The sequence below is a fragment of the Pseudophryne corroboree genome, chromosome 3 (assembly GCF_028390025.1).
Source record: "Pseudophryne corroboree isolate aPseCor3 chromosome 3, aPseCor3.hap2, whole genome shotgun sequence".
Classification (NCBI taxonomy): Eukaryota; Metazoa; Chordata; class Amphibia; order Anura; family Myobatrachidae; genus Pseudophryne; species Pseudophryne corroboree.
Window position 1 is genome coordinate 572,659,025 of NC_086446.1, and position 20,531 is coordinate 572,679,555.

Below are 20,531 nucleotides of genomic sequence, written 5' to 3' on the forward strand. Positions count from 1 at the left end.
TATCTACAGTATCTTTTTGGTGCAGAAACTACACTATGCTGATATATATGAATGTGTTATTTGTTTTAGAGGATCTTCAAGACTGTCCATATTTTAGATACTGTTACTGATACTATTAAACTTAATTATCAGCTATAATAATTGTAAAGACATGGGGGAAGATTGACCCACGTAATACAGTATATTACCTACAGTATATCTACTGGGCAGCAGGCCAGCTTGTTATCTTAAAGACTGCATTCCCAATGACTTTATTTGTGCTAGTGGTAGTTTATGTGATGTATTTACTGCCTGGACAATCCAGCCGACAAACTTGTATGTCTAAATGTATACATTAATATTTCTGTTAAACCAAAGGCTTCCTCTGCTATAAACCAAGACAACCATCAACTGATTAGTACTTGAACTAATGATCTTACAGATAGGTCAGATTTAAAAACTTCTGTAACTTAGGGCCTGATTCAGGGCTGTACGCAAATGCATTCACTGCGGCAAATGTGTATGCAGCTGTTGTGCGAAAATATACCAATGTCACAGCCACCTGGATTTGTACTGCGACGCCCACCCACTGCTTTGTTAATCCCAGCAGCTGCCTACAAATACGCAGCATCCTTCACTTGAAGTATGGCGCAGTAGACATTGCAGCTGCATACAGGATCACAGTCGCAGCCTCAAACACATCCCACAACGGTTGCATTTTTGTCACCACTCCCTGTTACCTCCCCCAATCGGTCTCTGACTACCAATCACTTCACAAATAAATCTTCCCTGTTGCGGCACACGAGCAATGCGACCACTGCATACAACTCTGCATCGGGCATGGGCATGAGGCTCACTGTGAAAACTGTAAATATTGCATACTATTACCACTACAGGTTGCATGCGAAAAAATAAGCATCTAGTTTGTAAACTGAACCTACTTAATTACATCATCAAAATAATATATCCCTTCCGCATTCCATTCATATCACCTCCGGTGAGAAACAGGAGACAGTCCAAAGAAACTACACAGATGTGTACAGTTCCTGCTAGTTAAAGTTTATCCCCTTGTAATGATAATACAGTAATATTTAGACTTTATCATGAATAATGTTTGGATGTTTGAATTCTACCATATAAAACAGCAAATTATACAAATCACTATTTTTAATTCATGTGCTAATTTTAATTAATGTGAAAGTCGCACAGGAGTGTGAAATAGATCGCATTTTACTATTTCCATTATTTCCAATTAATCAACCTGCATAGTGGAAAGAATTAGTTCTCTCACCTTCCTGGTCAATTTAGTAGTTCCCCAGTAAGATGCATTGATTTGAAGGACAAAGTTCATCCATTGGACACCTGACCGTAGGCAAATGACTATTATTCCTCATTCTCAGAGATAACTGTGACCCTATCTTAAAATATGTTACCCTGCACTTAAATATACTGTATGTCACAGTTGCCAAGAAAGAGGTAGAACATTATCACCTCAGTGCTGGCTAGACTAGGTATGATTACACTTTCTATGTTAGTCTGGCACAAGCCTCCTACCCTGTTAAAACATAAAAGCCCCCATTTATCATGCCTTGGAGAGTGATAAATAGCAGGGTGACAGTAGCAACCAATAAGCTCCTAACTTCCATGGCTGTGTTTGAAAAATGACAGGAGCTGGTTGGCTGGTACTTTATCACCGTGCCATGTCTCTCTCTCTCTCGGTACTTGTTAATGAATGATGTGTCCTCAATGTCAGGGGCCCAACGGATGGTTTGTTGGGAAGATAGTGAGAGATAATTACAGCAATACTTTACTGCTGACAAGATTCTCCTATTTCTGCTAAGACCATTGATGAAATTCAATATGGCCTTGAAAGGTAAATATAGAGTAAACGCAAGAGCCAGATCATATCTTAGCCTTGAAAGCATTCAATTAATTACCAAAGAAGTGCTGTTATGTGGAGACAGATCAGCAATTGGGGATTATGCTCTTGAAAATATTACTGGGATCAGACACATTAATGCTAATGAGGCTAGAAGTGATTAATACAATGCTAAGATTTGCAGGGCCTCATGGGCATTGGATCTATTTTGGGAGAGGAATCTGCAGTAGTACTTACTTGCTTCTTTGGCTTTATCTAAATAGGTCGTTGTCAGATCTTCATCTACAGGGTGTTCCACCGGTCCTATCATTGGGATAAGATGTCTCTCAGCTCGGATGCTTTTCGTGGCATGGGGCAACAGCAAAGATTCAGGTGAGGCTGCAGTGACACTGGATATCTCCTGCTCCTCAGCTGGCAGGAAGCCTTCCACATCTGAGAAGGGAGTTTCAGCTCTGCTACTGTCAGGCTGGTATGTTATTTCTCTTTTGGCCACTCCACTTGTTGGCTGCAAGGCATCTTCTGCAATGCCACCAGGACCACTCTCATAACCACTCATCTCAGACAGCGATTGTTGCTCGTTTTCTATTTTGCTGCCAGGTGGAGATCTTGGACTCTTCCTACGCACCCTGCGGTGTTTTTCTGGGTTTGCTTGCTGCTGGCACTGATGCTGCTGGGCACTCAGGGGATGCCCTGGAGATGTTCTCGTTTCAGCGTCACTGTCTGTTTCCCCGTAGTATGCCTCACTATCCGGGGGAGAGGTAATACTCTCCAGGTGAAGCAGTCGGGGTTGGCCAGTCGAGATGGATGGTGATGCAGCAGAGGATCCAGGGGGTTCTGGGCTTCTGATGGTGTTTGGGCTGCTAGGAGAAGGAAGTACTTTGTGGGACCGAGGTGTCTGGGCTTCAGCTGCTGTCCTGTATGGGATAAAACAGAGTCACATTACATCCAGTCAGCTCTTAGTTGGGAGGAGTGCACAGAAGAGGAGATTGCTCCAGTACGAGTGGAATGAATAAGCTTCAGAACACAAGTGACACAGAGACAGTCCTAACTATATACTTCTCATATCAATGCCTCTCTTCCCCAGGGAAGCACACTGCCAGCAGCGAGCTGTAATAGGAATGACCTATACATGTAGTAAGAGAAGTGAGATATGCACCCAGCTATTGCTGGAGACCAATTAGTCTAAATAACCAACAATAATGAATTTAGTAATAACTTTGCGCTGATTCAGTGTCACTGTAGGGTACAAAATACATTATTGTTATGTAATATTATACGTATAAGGAATATTTTTGGCCACGTGTTTTTATTATTATTATTATTATTATTATTATTAATTTGGTCTCAGAGAAGGCAGTACATATTCATTCTTCCTTTGGGGTAGAACTGCTTCTAAAAACTGGTGGCATAATTGTACAGTAGCTTATTGTTTTTAGGGACAAGTTGACAAGATCAACAGTATACTGTATCATAACATGCAATATAGGGGGTAATTCCAAGTTGATCGCAGCAGGAAATTTTTTAGCAGTTGGGCAAAACCATGTGCACTGCAGGGGAGGCAGATATAACATGTGCAGAGAGAGTTAGATTTGGGTGGGTTATTTTGTTTCTGTGCAGGGTAAATACTGGCTGCTTTATTTTTACACTGCAATTTAGATTGCAGATTGAACTCACCACACCCAAATCTAACTCTCTCTGCACATGTTATATCTGCCTCCCCTGTAGTGCACATGGGGGGTCATTCCGAGTTGTTCGCTCGTTATTTTTTTCTCGCAACGGAGCGATTAGTCGCTAATGCGCATGCGCAATATCCGCAGTGCGACTGCGCCAAGTAAATTTGCAGTTAGGTATTTTACTCACGGCATTACGAGGATTTTTCTTCGTTCTGGTGATCGGAGTGTGATTGACAGGAAGTGGGTGTTTCTGGGCGGAAACTGGCCGTTTTATGGGAGTGTGTGAAAAAACGCTACCGTTTCTGGGAAAAACGCGAGAGTGGCTGGAGAAACGGAGGAGTGTCTGGGCGAACGCTGGGTGTGTTTGTGAAGTCAAACCAGGAACGACACTGACTGAACTGATCGCAGATGCCGAGTAAGTCTGGAGCTACTCAGAAACTGCTAAGAAGTGTCTATTCGCAATTCTGCTAATCTTTCGTTCGCAATTTTGCTAAGCTAAGATTCACTCCCAGTAGGCGACGGCTTAGCGTGTGCAAAGCTGCTAAAAGCAGCTTGCGAGCGAACAACTCTGAATGACCCCCATGGTTTTGCCCAACTGCTAAATAATTTCCTGCTGCAATCAACTTGGAATTACCCCCATAATCCCTTCCACCATGTACACAATGCTCTGCTCCTGTATTTGACAAGAAGGGTATTTTTAACATAGGTGACTGCAATCATAAATTAAGAGGCTCCATTTACATTTACTTAAGATCGAGTTTTATCGATTTTAAATTGCTATAAATTGAGCAACATTGAGTGCAAAGTTGCACATTTACTAACACTTAGAAATTGATATTTAACATTTTGTCTGTCAGTAAATGTGTGATTTAGCCAACACAACATCAATGTTGATTTAGATCGATTTGAATTGATCAAAATCAATTAGAATCAACCTTTAGTAAATTTACCCCCAGGAGCATAACATTTTGCACCTGATGGAAGGGGTCATGTTGGCAAGTTTGCTGAATTTCAAATGGTCTTTGAGTTGTGGTGTTAGGGCAGGAATTCAATTTATTTCCTATGCACTTGCAGAGCCGGCCCTAACCAATATGATGCCCTAGGCAAGATTTTGGCTGGTGCCCCCTAGCACCACCGCTAGTTCCGCCTCTGACCCTGCACCCCTTTCCCAGCACCATCACCCCCCACCCACAGCAGTCCTTTTTTTGTTTTCCTACCCCCTGTAATCTAAATAAGAGCAGTGTGCACATTTGGCCTTACACATATGCCGCACATTATTAGTGCCCTTATACACATAATGACACACATAGTGCCCCTTACACATATGTTACACATTATTAATGCCCTTATACACATAATGACACATGTAGTACCCAGCGTGAGTCAACTGGCAGCTCTGCTAATGTCGGGTGCCTATTTTTTATGAAAATGCATCTTATTTGCATTGCTATGTGGCTAGGATACACAAGCAGCTTCTGCTGATTAAAATGATATGTGGCATGCCTATATACTGTGTGTGACTGTGGCTGTATCTACGTACGAAATGCTACACACAGAATATAGGCATGCCGCATATCATTTTAATCAGCAGAAGCTGCTGATGCCCCTAGGCATACCAGATGCCCTAGGCAATTGCCTAGTTTGCCTATACCTAGGGCCGGCTCTGTGCACTTGCACCCTATGCACTTGCAGCCTCTACGCTATGCAAACTGTAATTGGCGTTTATTAATAATAAATAAAAATGCCTAGTATTCTGGAGGTAAAATGTTCCATAAAAAAATAAAAAGTGGAGAACCATGACATTATAACAGTTTACTTATAGTGTATCATTTTGTGGTTTTCTATTGATGCGCTCATCCTCCGGTTTCTAGAGCTATTATGCTGAGTCACTGAGCTGGTTAGGGACTGATATTTTTTTCTACGTTGTGACTTTCCTTTACAGACAGGCAACTGTGCTTGTTAAAAATAAGTTCTACTTCATGCTTGTGTCTTTGTGATCTCAGTCGGTAAGGAATATTCAGCCACCAAAGCTCAACTTCTTATTTGTGGAGTAAGATCGCCATATGCTGGACAATGGCAATACTGCACCTAGGGCATACAGTAGAACTAGCAAACTATTATTCTTGTATAATAATGTGTTGTTTTGTGCAAATATGGTACTGGATTAAAGAATTACCTAGAATAAAACGAATCTAATACATTGGTAAACCTGTCACTCATTGATTTAATTGCGTACGTTTCACATTTCCTTCTTTCTCTTTTGTAAACCTGATGTACAGTTATACTGTATATGGAAAATATAATTAGCTGGCTCTGCAAATCAATGCTTCCAACCTTTTTCTATAATTGTAATATATAGATTGTAATATATATATATAGAGAGAGAGAGAGAGAGAGAAACACGATTCAACTTTTTTCTGTAACATCAATTTTAAATTACTGTAATGAATAAATCTAAAATCTTGAAAAAATACATGTATAAACTGTACTGTAACAAATGAATGTCAATTAATAATAACTTACAGTTCATATAGAAAATATGGTATTAATGTAAAATATATACAGTATAAGGCATTTTATCTTGTAATATTTGCGACGGTTGAGGCTAAATTCTACAAGGCAAAAGGAACTCTGACGTCACAATCACCATGTGACCCATGACAAGAAGGGGAGGTACAAGGTCGGAACATGGGACCTGAAATGTACCCCAACCACACTTTGGGCTCTGTGGCTCGTTTTGCTTGCCATCAGGTTACTAAAGGGGATAGATGTTGACATGGATAGTGAAAGTGCTAGCTCATCGACTATGCTCCTCCCCATGAAGTCAGAGGCCCTTTATCCCACTTGAATGTAGCATCTACATATTTATGACACAGGGTAAGATGTATCAGGCCTTGGAGGGAGAAAAAGTGGAGTGAGATAAAGTACCAACCAATCGTCTCCTAACTCATTTTTCAAACAGACAGTAACATGGCCGTTAGGAGCTGATTGGGTGGTACTGTATCTCCATTCTGAGTGAGATGCAATGTCAATGTCGCACACCATTTATTGATTTTCTTCTACTGCTTATATGTGTCTCAGTCCAGGTACATACTAGAGCGATATCAGCACGATTTGCCATATAGGAATGATAAATCAGGCATATCACCTAGTGTGTATGTCCGATTACACTCTTCTGCACGTTGCATGTGACATCTTCTGGTAGGCCATGCTGCATGGCCAACCAGTAGATATCATGTACGACCCGGTGCATTGTAATGAAGAGCTTAGAAAGATGTTGTTCCATTGTTCATTACATCAGGCAGTGTACAGCGCAATCTTGCATGGTCCGAAACAAAGGGAATTCGCTCCAACCATCGGCAAGATTGCTGCTCAGCCTGATGTGTACCCAGCCTTAGTTGCACTGTACATGCACCCAGAGATGTAGTTGGGATTGAGATGCACAGTCTCAGAAATGTCTTGAATATGTACTGGGTGTTCCTCTGCAGTAACTGGTAGGTGACAGGGAGGTGGCTAAACAGTCACACAATGATGGTCTGCTGGTGGGTATAGATTCTGTGGCTGAGGCAGAGTTCAACGCAATTTTACAGATGTATCATGCGTGTTTTTCGCACTGTGTATGCCCTACAGCAGCATGTACGGGCAATGCAGAGTTATAAGCAAACCGTATCTACACCTGTGGCTGCAGGGGTGAAACTGGGTTCTAACTGGCGAAGACAATATGAGTATGGCGCCACATGAGTATGTGATAACACTATAAAAATCTTTGTCAGTGTTGACTGCTAAAAACACTCCCTTAAACAATATAGGGTGTCAGCTAGTCCCTAAATATTTAGCTTGGGTAAGATGCTATAGAATTGAATATCGGTATAGGGATAGGGATAAAAGCGACCTACGGTGTTTAAGCTGCTATATTCTGAATTAGAAGGCTAAAAAGTCCGGAGAATAAAGTATAAATAAAAGATGGAAGATATTCTATGTAGATAAAAGCGAACCCAGTTTTTAGGTAAAATATAATAACAATATTTTAACTTAAATACAAAGGTAACTGATTAAAAAAGTTTATATAATAGACCATAAAAAGATACAAATTTGACTATAGAAAAAAGAGAATGGGACATACGATTTATAAAAACATATAAGACCTTTACAAGACTAAAAAAACAGTACAATCTAAAAAGATAAGAGTTTTTGAGCTTATCTTAGTATATGGAGTCAGTGAGGTACATCCAACGCATTTCGTCTGGCTGACTTCATCAAGGGGTTGAAGTCAGCCAGACGAAATGTGTTGGCTGTAACTCACGGACTCCATATACTAAGATAAGCTCAAAAACTCTCATCTTTTTAGATTGTACTGTTTTTTAGTCTTGTAAAGGTCTTATATGTTTTTATATATCGTATGTCCCATTCTCTTTTCTCTGACGTCCTAAGTGGATGCTGGGGACTCCGTAAGGACCATGGGGAATAGCGGCTCCGCAGGAGACAGGGCACAAAAGTAAAAGCTTTAGGATCAGGTGGTGTGCACTGGCTCCTCCCCCTATGACCCTCCTCCAAGCCTCTGTTAGGTTTTTGTGCCCGGCCGAGAAGGGTGCAATCTAGGTGGCTCTCCTAAAGAGCTGCTTAGAGTAAAAGTTTTGTTAGGTTTTTTATTTTCAGTGAGTCCTGCTGGCAACAGGCTCACTGCATCGAGGGACTTAGGGGAGAAGAAGTGAACTCACCTGCGTGCAGGATGGATTGGCTTCTTAGGCTACTGGACACTAGCTCCAGAGGGACGATCACAGGTACAGCCTGGATGGGTCACCGGAGCCGCGCCGCCGACCCCCTTGCAGATGCTGAAGAGAGAAGAGGTCCAGAAATCGGCGGCTGAAGACTTCCCAGTCTTCTTAAGGTAGCGCACAGCACTGCAGCTGTGCGCCATTGCTCTCAGCACACTTCACACCAACGGTCACTGAGGGTGCAGGGCGCTTGGGGGGGCGCCCTGGGCAGCAATGAAAGTACCTATGCTGGCTAAAAATACATCACATATAACCCCTGGGGCTATATGGATGTATTTAACCCCTGCCAGGTTGTCAGAAAAACGGGAGAAGAAGCCCGCCGAAAAGGGGGCGGGGCCTATTCTCCTCAGCACACAGCGCCATTTTCCCTCACAGAACTGCTGGTGGGAAGGCTCCCAGGCTCTCCCCTGCACTGCACTACAGAAACAGGGTTAAAACAGAGAGGGGGGGCATTTTTGTGGCGATATTATTACATATTAAGATGCTATAAGGGAAAACACTTATATAAGGTTGTCCCTGTAAAATTATAGCGTTTTGGTGTGTGCTGGCAAACTCTCCCTCTGTCTCCCCAAAGGGCTAGTGGGGTCCTGTCCTCTATCAGAGCATTCCCTGTGTGTGTGCTGTGTGTCGGTACGTGTGTGTCGACATGTATGAGGACGATGTTGGTGAGGAGGCGGAGCAATTGCCTGTAATGATGATGTCACTCTCTAGGGAGTCGACACCGGAATGGATGGCTTATTTAGGGAATTACGTGATAATGTCAACAAGCTGCAAGGTCGGTTGACGACATGAGACAGCCGGCAAACCAATTAGTACCTGTCCAGGCGTCTCAAACACCGTCAGGGGCTTTAAAACGCCCATTACCTCAGTCGGTCGACACAGACACAGACACGGACACTGACTCCAGTGTCGACGGTGAAGAAACAAACGTATTTTCCATTAGGGCCACACATGTTAAGGGCAATGAAGGAGGTGTTACATATTTCTGATACTACAAGTACCACAAAAAAGGGTATTATGTGGGGTGTGAAAAAACTGCCTGTAGTTTTTCCTGAATCAGATAAATTAAATGAAGTGTGTGATGATGCGTGGGTTTCCCCCGATAGAAAATTAAAGACGCTCACACGCTTATCAAAACAAGTGGCGTTACCGTCTCCAGATACGGCCGCCCTCAAGGAGCCAGCTAATAGGAGGCTGGAAAATATCCTAAAAAGTATATACACACATACTGGTGTTATACTGCGACCAGCGATCGCCTCAGCCTGGATGTGCAGCGCTGGGGTGGCTTGGTCGGATTCCCTGACTGAAAATATTGATACCCTTGACAGGGACAGTATTTTATTGACTATAGAGCATTTAAAGGATGCATTTCTATATATACGAGATGCACAGAGGGATATTTGCACTCTGGCATCAAGAGTAAGTGCGATGTCCATGTCTGCCAGAAGATGTTTATGGACACGACAGTGGTCAGGTGATGCAGATTCCAAACGGCACATGGAAGTATTGCCGTATAAAGGGGAGGAGTTATTTGGGGTCGGTCCATCGGACCTGGTGGCCACGGCAACAGCTGGAAAATCCACCTTTTTACCCCAAGTCACATCTCAGCAGAAAAAGACACCGTCTTTTCAGCCTCAGTCCTTTCGTCCCCATAAGGGCAAGCGGGCAAAAGGCCAGTCATATCTGCCCAGGGGTAGAGGAACGGAAGAAGACTGCAGCAGGCAGCCCCTTCCCAGGAACAGAAGCCCTCCACCGCTTCTGCCAAGTCCTCAGCATGACGCTGGGGCCGTACAAGCGGACTCAGGTGCGGTGGGGGGGGTCGTCTCAAGAGTTTCAGCGCGCAGTGGGCTCACTCGCAAGTGGACCCCTGGATCCTACAAGTAGTATCCCAGGGGTACAGATTGGAAATTCAAGACGTCTCCCCCTCGCAGGTTCCTGAAATCTGCTTTACCAACGTCTCCCTCCGACAGGGAGGCATTATTGGAAACAATTCACAAGCTGTATTCCCAGCAGGTGATAATCAAAGTACCCCTCCTACAACAAGGAAAGGGGTATTATTCCACACTATTTGTGGTACTGAAGCCAGACGGCTCGGTGAGATCTATTCTAAATCTGAAATCTTTGAACACTTACATACAAAGGTTCAAATCAAGATGGAGTCACTCAGAGCAGTGATAGCGAACCAGGAAGAAGGGGACTATATGGTGTCCCTGGACATCAAGGATGCTTACCTCCATGTCCCAAATTGCCCTTCTCACCAAGGGTACCTCAGGTTCGTGGTACAGAACTGTCACTATCAGTTTCAGACGCTGCCGTTGGGATTGTCCACGGCACCCCGGGTCTTTACCAAGGTAATAGCCGAAATGATGATTCTTCTTCAAAGAAAAGGCGTCTTAATTATCCCTTACTTGGACGATCTCCTGATAAGGGCAAGGTCCAGAGAACAGTTGAGGTCGGAGTAGCACTATCTCAAGTAGTTCTACGACAGCACGGGTGGATTCTAAATATTCCAAAATCGCAGCTGATTCCGACGACACGTCTGCTGTTACTAGGGATGATTCTGGACACAGTCCAGAAAAAGGTGTTTCTCCCGGAGGAGAAAGCCTGGGAGTTATCCGAGCTAGTTAGGAACCTCCTAGAACCAGGCCAAGTGTCAGTGCATCAATGCACAAGAGTCCTGGGAAAAATGGTGGCTTCTTACGAAGCGATTCCATTCGGCAGATTTCACGAAAGAATTTTTCAGTGGGATCTGCTGGACGAATGGTCCGGATCGCATCTTCAGATGCATCAGCGGATAATCCTGTCTCCAAGGACAAGGGTGTCTCTTCTGTGGTGGCTGCAGAGTGCTCATCTACTAGAGGGCAGCAGATTCGGCATTCAGGACTGGGTCCTGGTGACCACGGATGCCAGCCTGAGAGGCTGGGGAGCAGTCACACAGGGAAGAAATTTCCAAGGAGTGTGGTCAAGTCTGGAGACTTCTCTCCACATAAATATACTGGAGCTAAGGGCAATTTACAATGCTCTGAGCCTAGGAAGACCTCTGCTTCAAAGTCAACCGGTGCTGATCCAGTCGGACAACATCACGGCAGTCGCCCACGTAAACAGACAGGGCGGCACAAGAAGCAGGAGGGCAATGGCAGCAAGGATTCTTCGCTGGGCGAAAAATCATGTGATAACACTGTTAGCGGTGTTCATTCCGGGAGTGGAAAACTGGGAAGCAGACTTCCTCAGCAGGCACGACCTCCACCCGGGAGAGTGGAGACTTCATCTGGAAGTCTTCCACATGATTGTGAACCATTGGGAAAGACCAAAGGTGGACATGATGGCGTCCCGTCTGAACAAAAAACTGGACAGGTATTGCGCCAGGTCAAGAGACCCTCAGGCAATAGCTGGGACGCTCTGGTAACACCGTGGGTGTACCAGTCGGTGTATGTGTTCCCTCCTCTGCCTCTCATACCCAAGGTACTGAGAATTATAAGAAGGAGAGGAGTAAGAACTATACTCGTGGCTCCGGATTGGCCAAGAAGGACTTGGTACCCGGAACTTCAAGAGATACTAAGAAGGGACTTGCTTCAGCAAGGATCATGTCTGTTCCAAGACTTACCGCGGCTGCGTTTGACGGCATGGCGGTTGAACGCCGGATCCTAAGGGAAAAAGGCATTCCGGAAGAGGTCATCCCTACCCTGGTCAGAGCCAGGAAGGAGGTGACCACACAACATTATCACCGCATTTGGCGAAAATATGTTGCATGGTGTGAGGCCAGGAAGGCCCCCACGGAGGAATTTCAACTCGGTCGATTCCTACATTTCCTGCAAACAGGAGTGTCTATGTGCCTCAAATTGGGGTCCATTAAGGTTCAAATTTCGGCCCTGTCGATTTTCTTCCAGAAAGAATTTGCTTCAGTTCCTGAAGTCCAGAAGTTTGTCAAGGGAGTACTGCATATACAACCCCCTTTTGTGCCTCCAGTGGCACTGTGGGATCTCAACGTAGTTCTGGGATTCCTCAAATCACATTGGTTTAAACCGCTCAAATCTGTGGATTTGAAATATCTCACATGGAAAGTGACCATGCTGTTGGCCCTGGCCTCGGCCAGGCGAGTGTCAGAATTGGCGGCTTTGTCTCACAAAAGCCCATATCTGATTGTCCATTCGGACAGGGCAGAGCTGCGGACTCGTCCCCAGTTTCTCCCTAAGGTGGTGTCAGCGTTTCACCTGAACCAGCTTATTGTGGTACCTGCGGATACTAGGGACTTGGAGGACTCCAAGTTGCTAGATGTTGTCAGGGCCCTGAAAATATATGTTTCCAGGACGGCTGGAGTCAGGAAAACTGACTTGCTGTTATCCTGTATGCACCCAACAAACGGGGTGCTCTTGCTTCTAAGCAGACGATTGCTAGTTGGATGTGTAGTACAATTCAGCTTGCACATTCTGTGGCAGGCCTGCCACAGCCAAAATATGTAAATGCCCATTCCACAAGGAAGGTGGGCTCATCTTGGGCGGCTGCCCGAGGGGTCTCGGCTTTACAACTTGGCCGAGCTGCTACTTGGTCAGGGGCAAACACGTTTGCAAAATTCTACAAATTTGATACCCTGGCTGAGGAGGACCTGGAGTTCTCTCATTCGGTGCTGCAGAGTCATCCTCACTCTCCCGCCCGTTTGGGAGCTTTGGTATAATCCCCATGGTCCTTACGGAGTCCCCAGCATCCACTTAGGACGTCAGAGAAAATAAGAATTTACTTACCGATAATTCTATTTCTCGTAGTTCGTAGTGGATGCTGGGCGCCCATCCCAAGTGCGGATTGTCTGCAATACTCGTACATAGTTATTGTTAAACAAAAATCGGGTTATTATTGTTGTGAGCCATCTTTTCAGAGGCTCCGCTGTTATCATGCTGTTAACTGGGTTCAGATCACAGGTTGTACAGTGTGATTGGTGTGGCTGGTATGAGTCTTACCCGGGATTCAAAATCCTTCCTTATTGTGTACGCTCGTCCGGGCACAGTATCCTAACTGAGGCTTGGAGGAGGGTCATAGGGGGAGGAGCCAGTGCACACCACCTGATCCTAAAGCTTTTACTTTTGTGCCGTCTCCTGCGGAGCCGCTATTCCCCATGGTCCTTACGGAGTCCCCAGCATCCACTACGGACTACGAGAAATAGAATTATCGGTAAGTAAATTCTTATTTTTTATATAGTCCAATTTGTATCTTTTTATGGTCTATATATAAACTTTTTTAATCAGTTATCTTTGTATTTAAATTAAAATATTGTTATTATCTTTTACCTAAAAACTGGGTTCACTTTTATCTACATAGAATATCTCCCATCTTTTATTTATACTTTATTCTCCGGACTTTTTAGCCTTCTAATTCAGAATATAGCAGCTTAAACACCGTTGGTCGCTTTTATCCCTATCCCTATAACGATATTGGGTTCTAACTGGCGTTCACATGTATTCGATGTTCAGTGAGGGCTTGTTGGCACAACGGGTGGTATTCATGTGACCGGTGGTCAGCAGACCAACGGTCACATGATCTCCCCCAAAATCCCGCCCCCTCACTATCCCGACGGTCGGCATGCTGACCAACAGGGACTATTTCCACTCGTGGGTGTCCACAACACTCATAGGGGGTAATTCCAAGTTGATCGCAGCAGGAATTTTGTTAGCAGTTGGGCAAAACCATGTGCACTGCAGGGGGGGCAGATATAACATGTGCAGAGAGAGTTAGATTTGGGTGGGTTATTTTGTTTCTGTGCAGGGTAAATACTGGCTGCTTTATTTTTACACTGCAATTTAGATTGCAGATTGAACACACCCCACCCAAATCTAACTCTCTCTGCACATGTTATATCTGCCTCCCCTGCAGTGCACATGGTTTTGCCCAACTGCTAACAAAATTCCTGCTGCGATCAACTTGGAATTACCCCCATAGAGTGGGAATAGAACCCGTGGCTACCACAGGTTGCCACCGAGCCTGCAGCGTGGCGAGCACAGCGAGCCCGCAAGTGGCTTGCTGCACTTGCCCCTCCCCACCGGGATCCCAGCATCAATATGCTGCCGGGATCCCGGCATTGGTATGCTGACCGGCGGTCAGGAGACCATCGGTCAGCCATACTACACCCGGCACAACTGCAGGCTATGTACATAATTACACCTGTTTTCAGATGGATGTTTTGCAGCAGGGATAGAACTGATTATAATAATGACTATGAAATCAAGATAGAGACAGTACAGTCACAGAGATACATGTTTGCAATGAGGGAGAAATTCTGTACGGCTTGCATTCATCAGCATGGGCCTGATTCTGAGCTGTCCACAGACCCATATGTGTCCACCTTCTGAAATATGGAACGATAATGTGACTATACCCACGTATTCATGCGTACGCATTACACCGCCCCACTGTTTTCCATTAGCAAGCACAGATGTCATCACTAGTGTCTACACTTACTCCTACATTATACTTAGTGCAAGATATCCATCTTACACAGGCGTCCTCTCGGCATACACACGACTCAGACTAGGCCCAACTCTTGCTATTAGCACATGACACTCCCATAACACTAGACAGCAGACAGATACAGCACCTGATACATAATTATCTCCAGAAATGATAGAGCAACTGCCACTGTCTGCATGTGTGAGAAAGGTATTGAATGGAAGCAGCATTTGGAAGGCATGCTGTTCCTTGTAGTGCTAATGGGAGATCCTGGGGGTGGCTCCCGGGTAAGTTAGCTCTCTGCCTGGATGTGTTTTAGTATGAGCCTTTAGCATGAGGCCTTACTGTAGACAAATCACATGGCCCTATGTGGGCTCTGCTATTATGTAGGGTTAGGACTGTTGATATCGGAGAAGCCTTGGCACGGCTCAGCAGCTAAACATGTCTTTGCAAACACGTGTGACCAATTCTCTGGAATTCTATTACCAGATAGGTTCAGGTATGGTTACAGGTAATTTTTTAATGTGCTGGGGGGATTGCAGGGGGGGTGGGGGGGGAAGCACCCCCCCCCCTCTGTCTGCTGTTTGTCTGTGACCCCTCCCCCTTTCTAGCACCTGATATATAATTATCTCCAGGAATGATAGAGCAACTGCCACTGTTTGTCTTTTTACTCCCATAACACTCATAGCTGCCGCCTAGTTGACACCTAGAAACACCGATTTCATATATGGAATGGGATCCATCAGAGTATGGTAAATCCTCAGAAATCTTCAGTTATTTTAGGATTTACACATATCAGAATGGATCCCTAAACGTAAGAAAAGGGTCTGCAGCAGGTATTGGAGGAATCTCCAGCAGACCCATGGCACAGGAGATACTGTAAGATCCATTACATATGGGGCTGCAATGTGCCCACATGAGCAAGCACCAGAAAGCGTAACTCTCCGGAATTTGTGACCGAGAGCTATCACCAGCATAAGCTGCAGTTGGCTATATAAGCCTATGTGCTTTTTTATGCAAAAATCCCAGGAGATGCCAAATTCACATTTATTATATAATAGTGTATATATTTATAAAGTGTATACGGATGCATCTGATTATGGCATTTATAGCAGTTAATTTAACACCCAATAAAAGCAAGTGATATCTAATTCAACAATTTAATTGAAAACTATTTTGATTGCAGGGAGGACTTCTTCCTTTACTAAAAGCATATTTATATCTATATACATATAAATAATAATACAAATTTTTTTCTCCCCCTCAAATAGGAAGTGTATGTTGATGTAATTTAATCCTAATACAAAACAGATGGGGCATCATTCAGGGGTGTGGTACAAAATGTTGACATTCAACATGTCGACATGGACATGTGCATGATGATATAGGGTTCTAAGGTTTTGTAGCCCTAACCCTTCCCTAACCACAGTTTAACCCTAACCACAACCTAACCACAGCCTAACCCTAACCACAAATTTACCCTAACCACAGCCTAACCTTAACCACAGCCTAACCCTAACTGCAGCCTAACTCTATCCGCAGCCTAACCCTAACCGCATCCTTTCTCTTACCACAAACTTAACCTAACCACAGCCTAACTCTAACTGCAGCCTAACCCTAACCACAAACTTACCCTAACCACAGCCTAACTCTAACCACAGCCTAACGTTAACCGCAGCCTAACCCTAACCACAAACTTACACTAACCACAGCCTAACTCTAACCACAAACTTACCCTAACCGCAGCCTAACTCTAATTGCAGCCTAACTCTAACCACAGCCTAACCCTAACCACAACCTATCCCTAACCACAGCCTGACTCTAACTGCAGCCTAAACCTAACCTCAGCCTTACCCTAACCACAACTTAATCATAACCACAGCCTATTCATAACCACAACATAACCATAGCCACAGCCTAACCTTAGCCGCAGCTTAAACACAGCCCAATGACGTGCGTTGAGGAGAATGGCTGGGGAGGCACACCTGGGGATGGGTCTGAAAGCTGGGAGTCTGTCTCACCCCTTAGTCACTGTAACTTTCCCCTCACTACACTAAACTACAGTGTCTTGCTGTTGCTGCTACTGACTGAGCTACAACTATAATGCACTTCCTGTTCACATGACAAATCCAAGTGTCCATCAGTGCACAAGGCCTGCCCCCACACTCAGAGGCATGACTCTATTAGCTCCCTTTCTATACAGCTTTACTGCCCGGTGAGTGGACCCACCCCCAGCTCTGCTAAGCAGTGTCTGACTGTAGATCTGAGGCAGAGCTGTTTCTCTCTCATCTCTTGTCTAGAATATAAGAAAAAAAGGATTGACCAGCGCTCTATCACTTCAATTTCTGTGCAGCCAGTAATATAGGGCTACTCAACCCTATTAAGTTGACAAAAATCAAGAGAAGAAAAACTGGTATTACATCACACAGGAATTGGATAAACAATTTTTTCAAAGCTTCATAACATATACAATACAATCATTTAAAAATTCTGATGAAGCCGCTGAATCTGGAGGGAGGCGGGGAAACGCGTTAAGACTCAATTTCTATCTGATTCCTAACCATCGTGATCTGTGTTTTACACTTGATTAGCAGCAGCAATTCTACATTGGAAATCTTCCACCTATGATCCCCCAGAGATGACTGCACACAAGGGTTAAAAAGCACCAGCAGCCGGTGAGGATATCTTACAGCAGAGTGCTGTGAAGAGCGGTGAGATCACTTGTATTTGAACGGTGTGGCCAGACAAAGTAAACAGCATATTGAATCATTATAGCGGATTCCACCTGAACCAAAGGATTGTTAAACTGACTCTTTTGGCCTTTGGCTTTTTATATATATGATCAACACAGTGATTTATATTAGCTGTACAAAATAGACTTCAGCTTGATACATTGTGTGTATGTATCCTAGTAAACTATAAATAAGTGAGCTTAGAAGAAACTGTTGCCAAACTGAGAGACCTATTGCCAGACAGACACTCCGTTACATTGTATGTTTTTTAAATGATTGTATGTTATGAAGTTTTGAAAAACCGGCCAGTGGTTATGATTCATTGACATATTTTTATATGTTTTAATAAATTGTTTATCCAATTCCTGTGCGCTGTAATACCAGTTTTTCATCTCTTGTCTCCCTGCAGCTCCAGGAATCTCCACAAAGCTGCTGAGTATTAGCTACATAAAGGATTACAATAAACAAAGATATTTATGTTATAGATATCTTCTTTTATTATTTTAATCATTTTTATATAAAATCTCAGGAGTTTGACAGAGAGTATGACGGGGTAGGCTCTGCCTTCCCTGTCTACCCTGACTGTACTTCCCAGCCACAGCCTAATCATTCATAACCACAGCCTAATCCTAACCTCAGCATAATCCTAACCACGGGTGTAGTATGGTATGCCGGCGGCGGGGAGCCCGACCGCCAGCATACCGACAGCATGGCGAGCGCAAATGAGCCCCTTGCGGGCTCGCTGCGCACGCCGCGCTGCGGGCACGGTGGCACGCTATTTTATTCTCCCTCCAGGGGGGTCGTGGACCCCCACGAGGGAGAATACCTGTCGGAATGCCGGGTGTCGGGATTCCGGCGCCGGTAAACTGTGCGCCGGGATCCCGACATTCGGCATACTGAAGACCACCCCCTAACCACTGCCTAATCATAACCAGAACCTAACACTATTCACAGCCTTACCCTAACCACAGCCTAACCCTAACCACAGCCTACTCCTAACCACAACCTAATCATAACCACAACCTAATGCTAACCACAGTCTAATCATTACCACTTCTTAATTTTAACGACAGCCTAACCTGAACCACATCTTGTCCATAACCACAGCCTACTCCTAACCATAACCTAATCATAACCACATCTTAATCATAACCACTGCCTAACCCTAATAACAAGCTAATCATAACCACAGCCTAACCCTAACCGCAGCCTAATCCAAACAACAACTATAATCATGACCACAGCCTAATCATAACCATTTCTTCATTTTAACGACAGCCTAACCTGAAGCACAGCTTAACCATAACCACAGCCTACTCCTAACCACAACCTAATCATAACCACAGCCTAATCATAACCACATCTTAATTATAACCACTGCCTAACCCTAACAACAATTTAGTCATAACCAAAGCCTAACCTTAACCACAGCCTAATCCTAACCACAACCTAATCCTAACCACAGCCAAATCCTAACCATAGCCTAACCCTAACCACAGCCTAACTACCTAATCCTAACCACAGCCTAATCCTAACCACAGCCAAATCCTAACCACAGCCAAATCCTAACCACAGCCTAACTACCTAATCCTAACCACAGCCTAATCCTAACCACAGACTAATCTTAACCACAGACTAATGCACAATGTCGACATTATGTCCATGATGACATTCTGAATAATATTCACATTCAGACCATGTTGGTGTACTGGTGTCGACATTCTGAAAGTTGACATAATGACTGCATACTGTCATCCAGTTGTGTTTGCAGGATAGCCAGTGGTAGATTTTACCAGGACTGCAGGCCCCCCAGTAAAAACTGTGACTGCAGGGAGTGAGCCAGTTGCAGTCTGTGACTGCACTGGCTACAGAGTGACTAGCAGTGATGACTTCTATTAGAAGTCCCACCTGCCAATCAACCACAGTACAGGCAGTCCCATTGGGACGGGTTTCCTCCCTCTTGGACTGCCAGACTGGGCTGCGATCTCATGGAAGAGATCGGCGCATGCGCAGTCAAGTGGTGGCTTAACTGCACATGCACAAACCCCGGCTTCTATGGACTGCAGCCGATACAGTCCACAGAAGCCAGAAGATTGTGCATACGCAGTCAAGCCACTGCTTGACTGGTCATGTGTGGCCCCCAGAACCCAGCTGATGGCAGCAGCAGCAGCTATCCTCTTCTCCTGGGGCATGGTTTAGGCAGCCCCCCATCTCCTTTAAAGGTAGGAGCCGCCACTGAGGATAGCATATAACTGGAAGCTCTACTTGTTCCTTAAAGAGGTGGTAGTGATTTTCAAGACACAAGGCAAAGGGAGAATGGGAGAATTTTTTTTTTTTTTACCATAATCACCGAAGCATCTTACAGTCAGGATTTGGAGTCTTGGTGGACTATGGATTTTGTTGGTTGACTTCTATTCTCTCATAATAGGTGCTGCTGTGTTTTCGGTTTTTGCCAATCCAATAGAATTGTTCACCTCATCAACCAACCAGTCACAAGCTACAATTGCAGCTAAATGGTGTCCGTTTCAAAACGCCTGACCTCTGTTATTTGTATTTCTGCTTATTATGTGACATCCTTATTATCCATATATTGATATTGCTTGTTTGAGAACACAGTGTACCCACCACTATTTATCCATGGCGTGCTTCTATTTATTCTTTCATTGCATCTGAATTGTTTTATTTGGACCTACAGTATACTCCTTTAATACCTGCAAAGTTGTAAGTACCAAACTTGCTTCTGTTATATGGCTGCAAATTCGTATCTACTTACTTATTCTTTGTGTCTTAGAGACTTTCCCACCATATACCTGCTCCTGTTCTCTGCCCAGACACAATTCTTGTGTATTGTCATGGTTACTAAACATTTCAACATTTGACCAATCTCTGGTCTGTAACTTGGTCCATAACATCTGTCATATTCAATAAAGAACATCACAAGTTTGGTCAAAGTTTGGAAACTTTTGTAGTCATATTTGCTAATTTTATTACAAGCTCTTCAAACAGATATTGGGGGTAATTCCAAGTTGATCGCAGCAGGATTTTTGATAGCAATTGG

General features: G+C 44.3%; 1 protein-coding gene across 2 annotated transcripts in view; it reads right to left on the minus strand.

Moving 5' to 3' along the window:
- The window catches only part of SYNPO2L (synaptopodin 2 like), a 206,929-nt gene that overhangs the window by 65,601 nt on the left and 120,797 nt on the right, over positions 1-20,531 (minus strand). For both annotated transcript variants that reach the window (XM_063961341.1, XM_063961342.1), the window contains one exon: positions 2,096-2,772. In XM_063961341.1, coding sequence (XP_063817411.1) covers positions 2,096-2,772 — 677 coding nt within the window. The remainder of the gene's footprint in view (positions 1-2,095; positions 2,773-20,531) is intronic.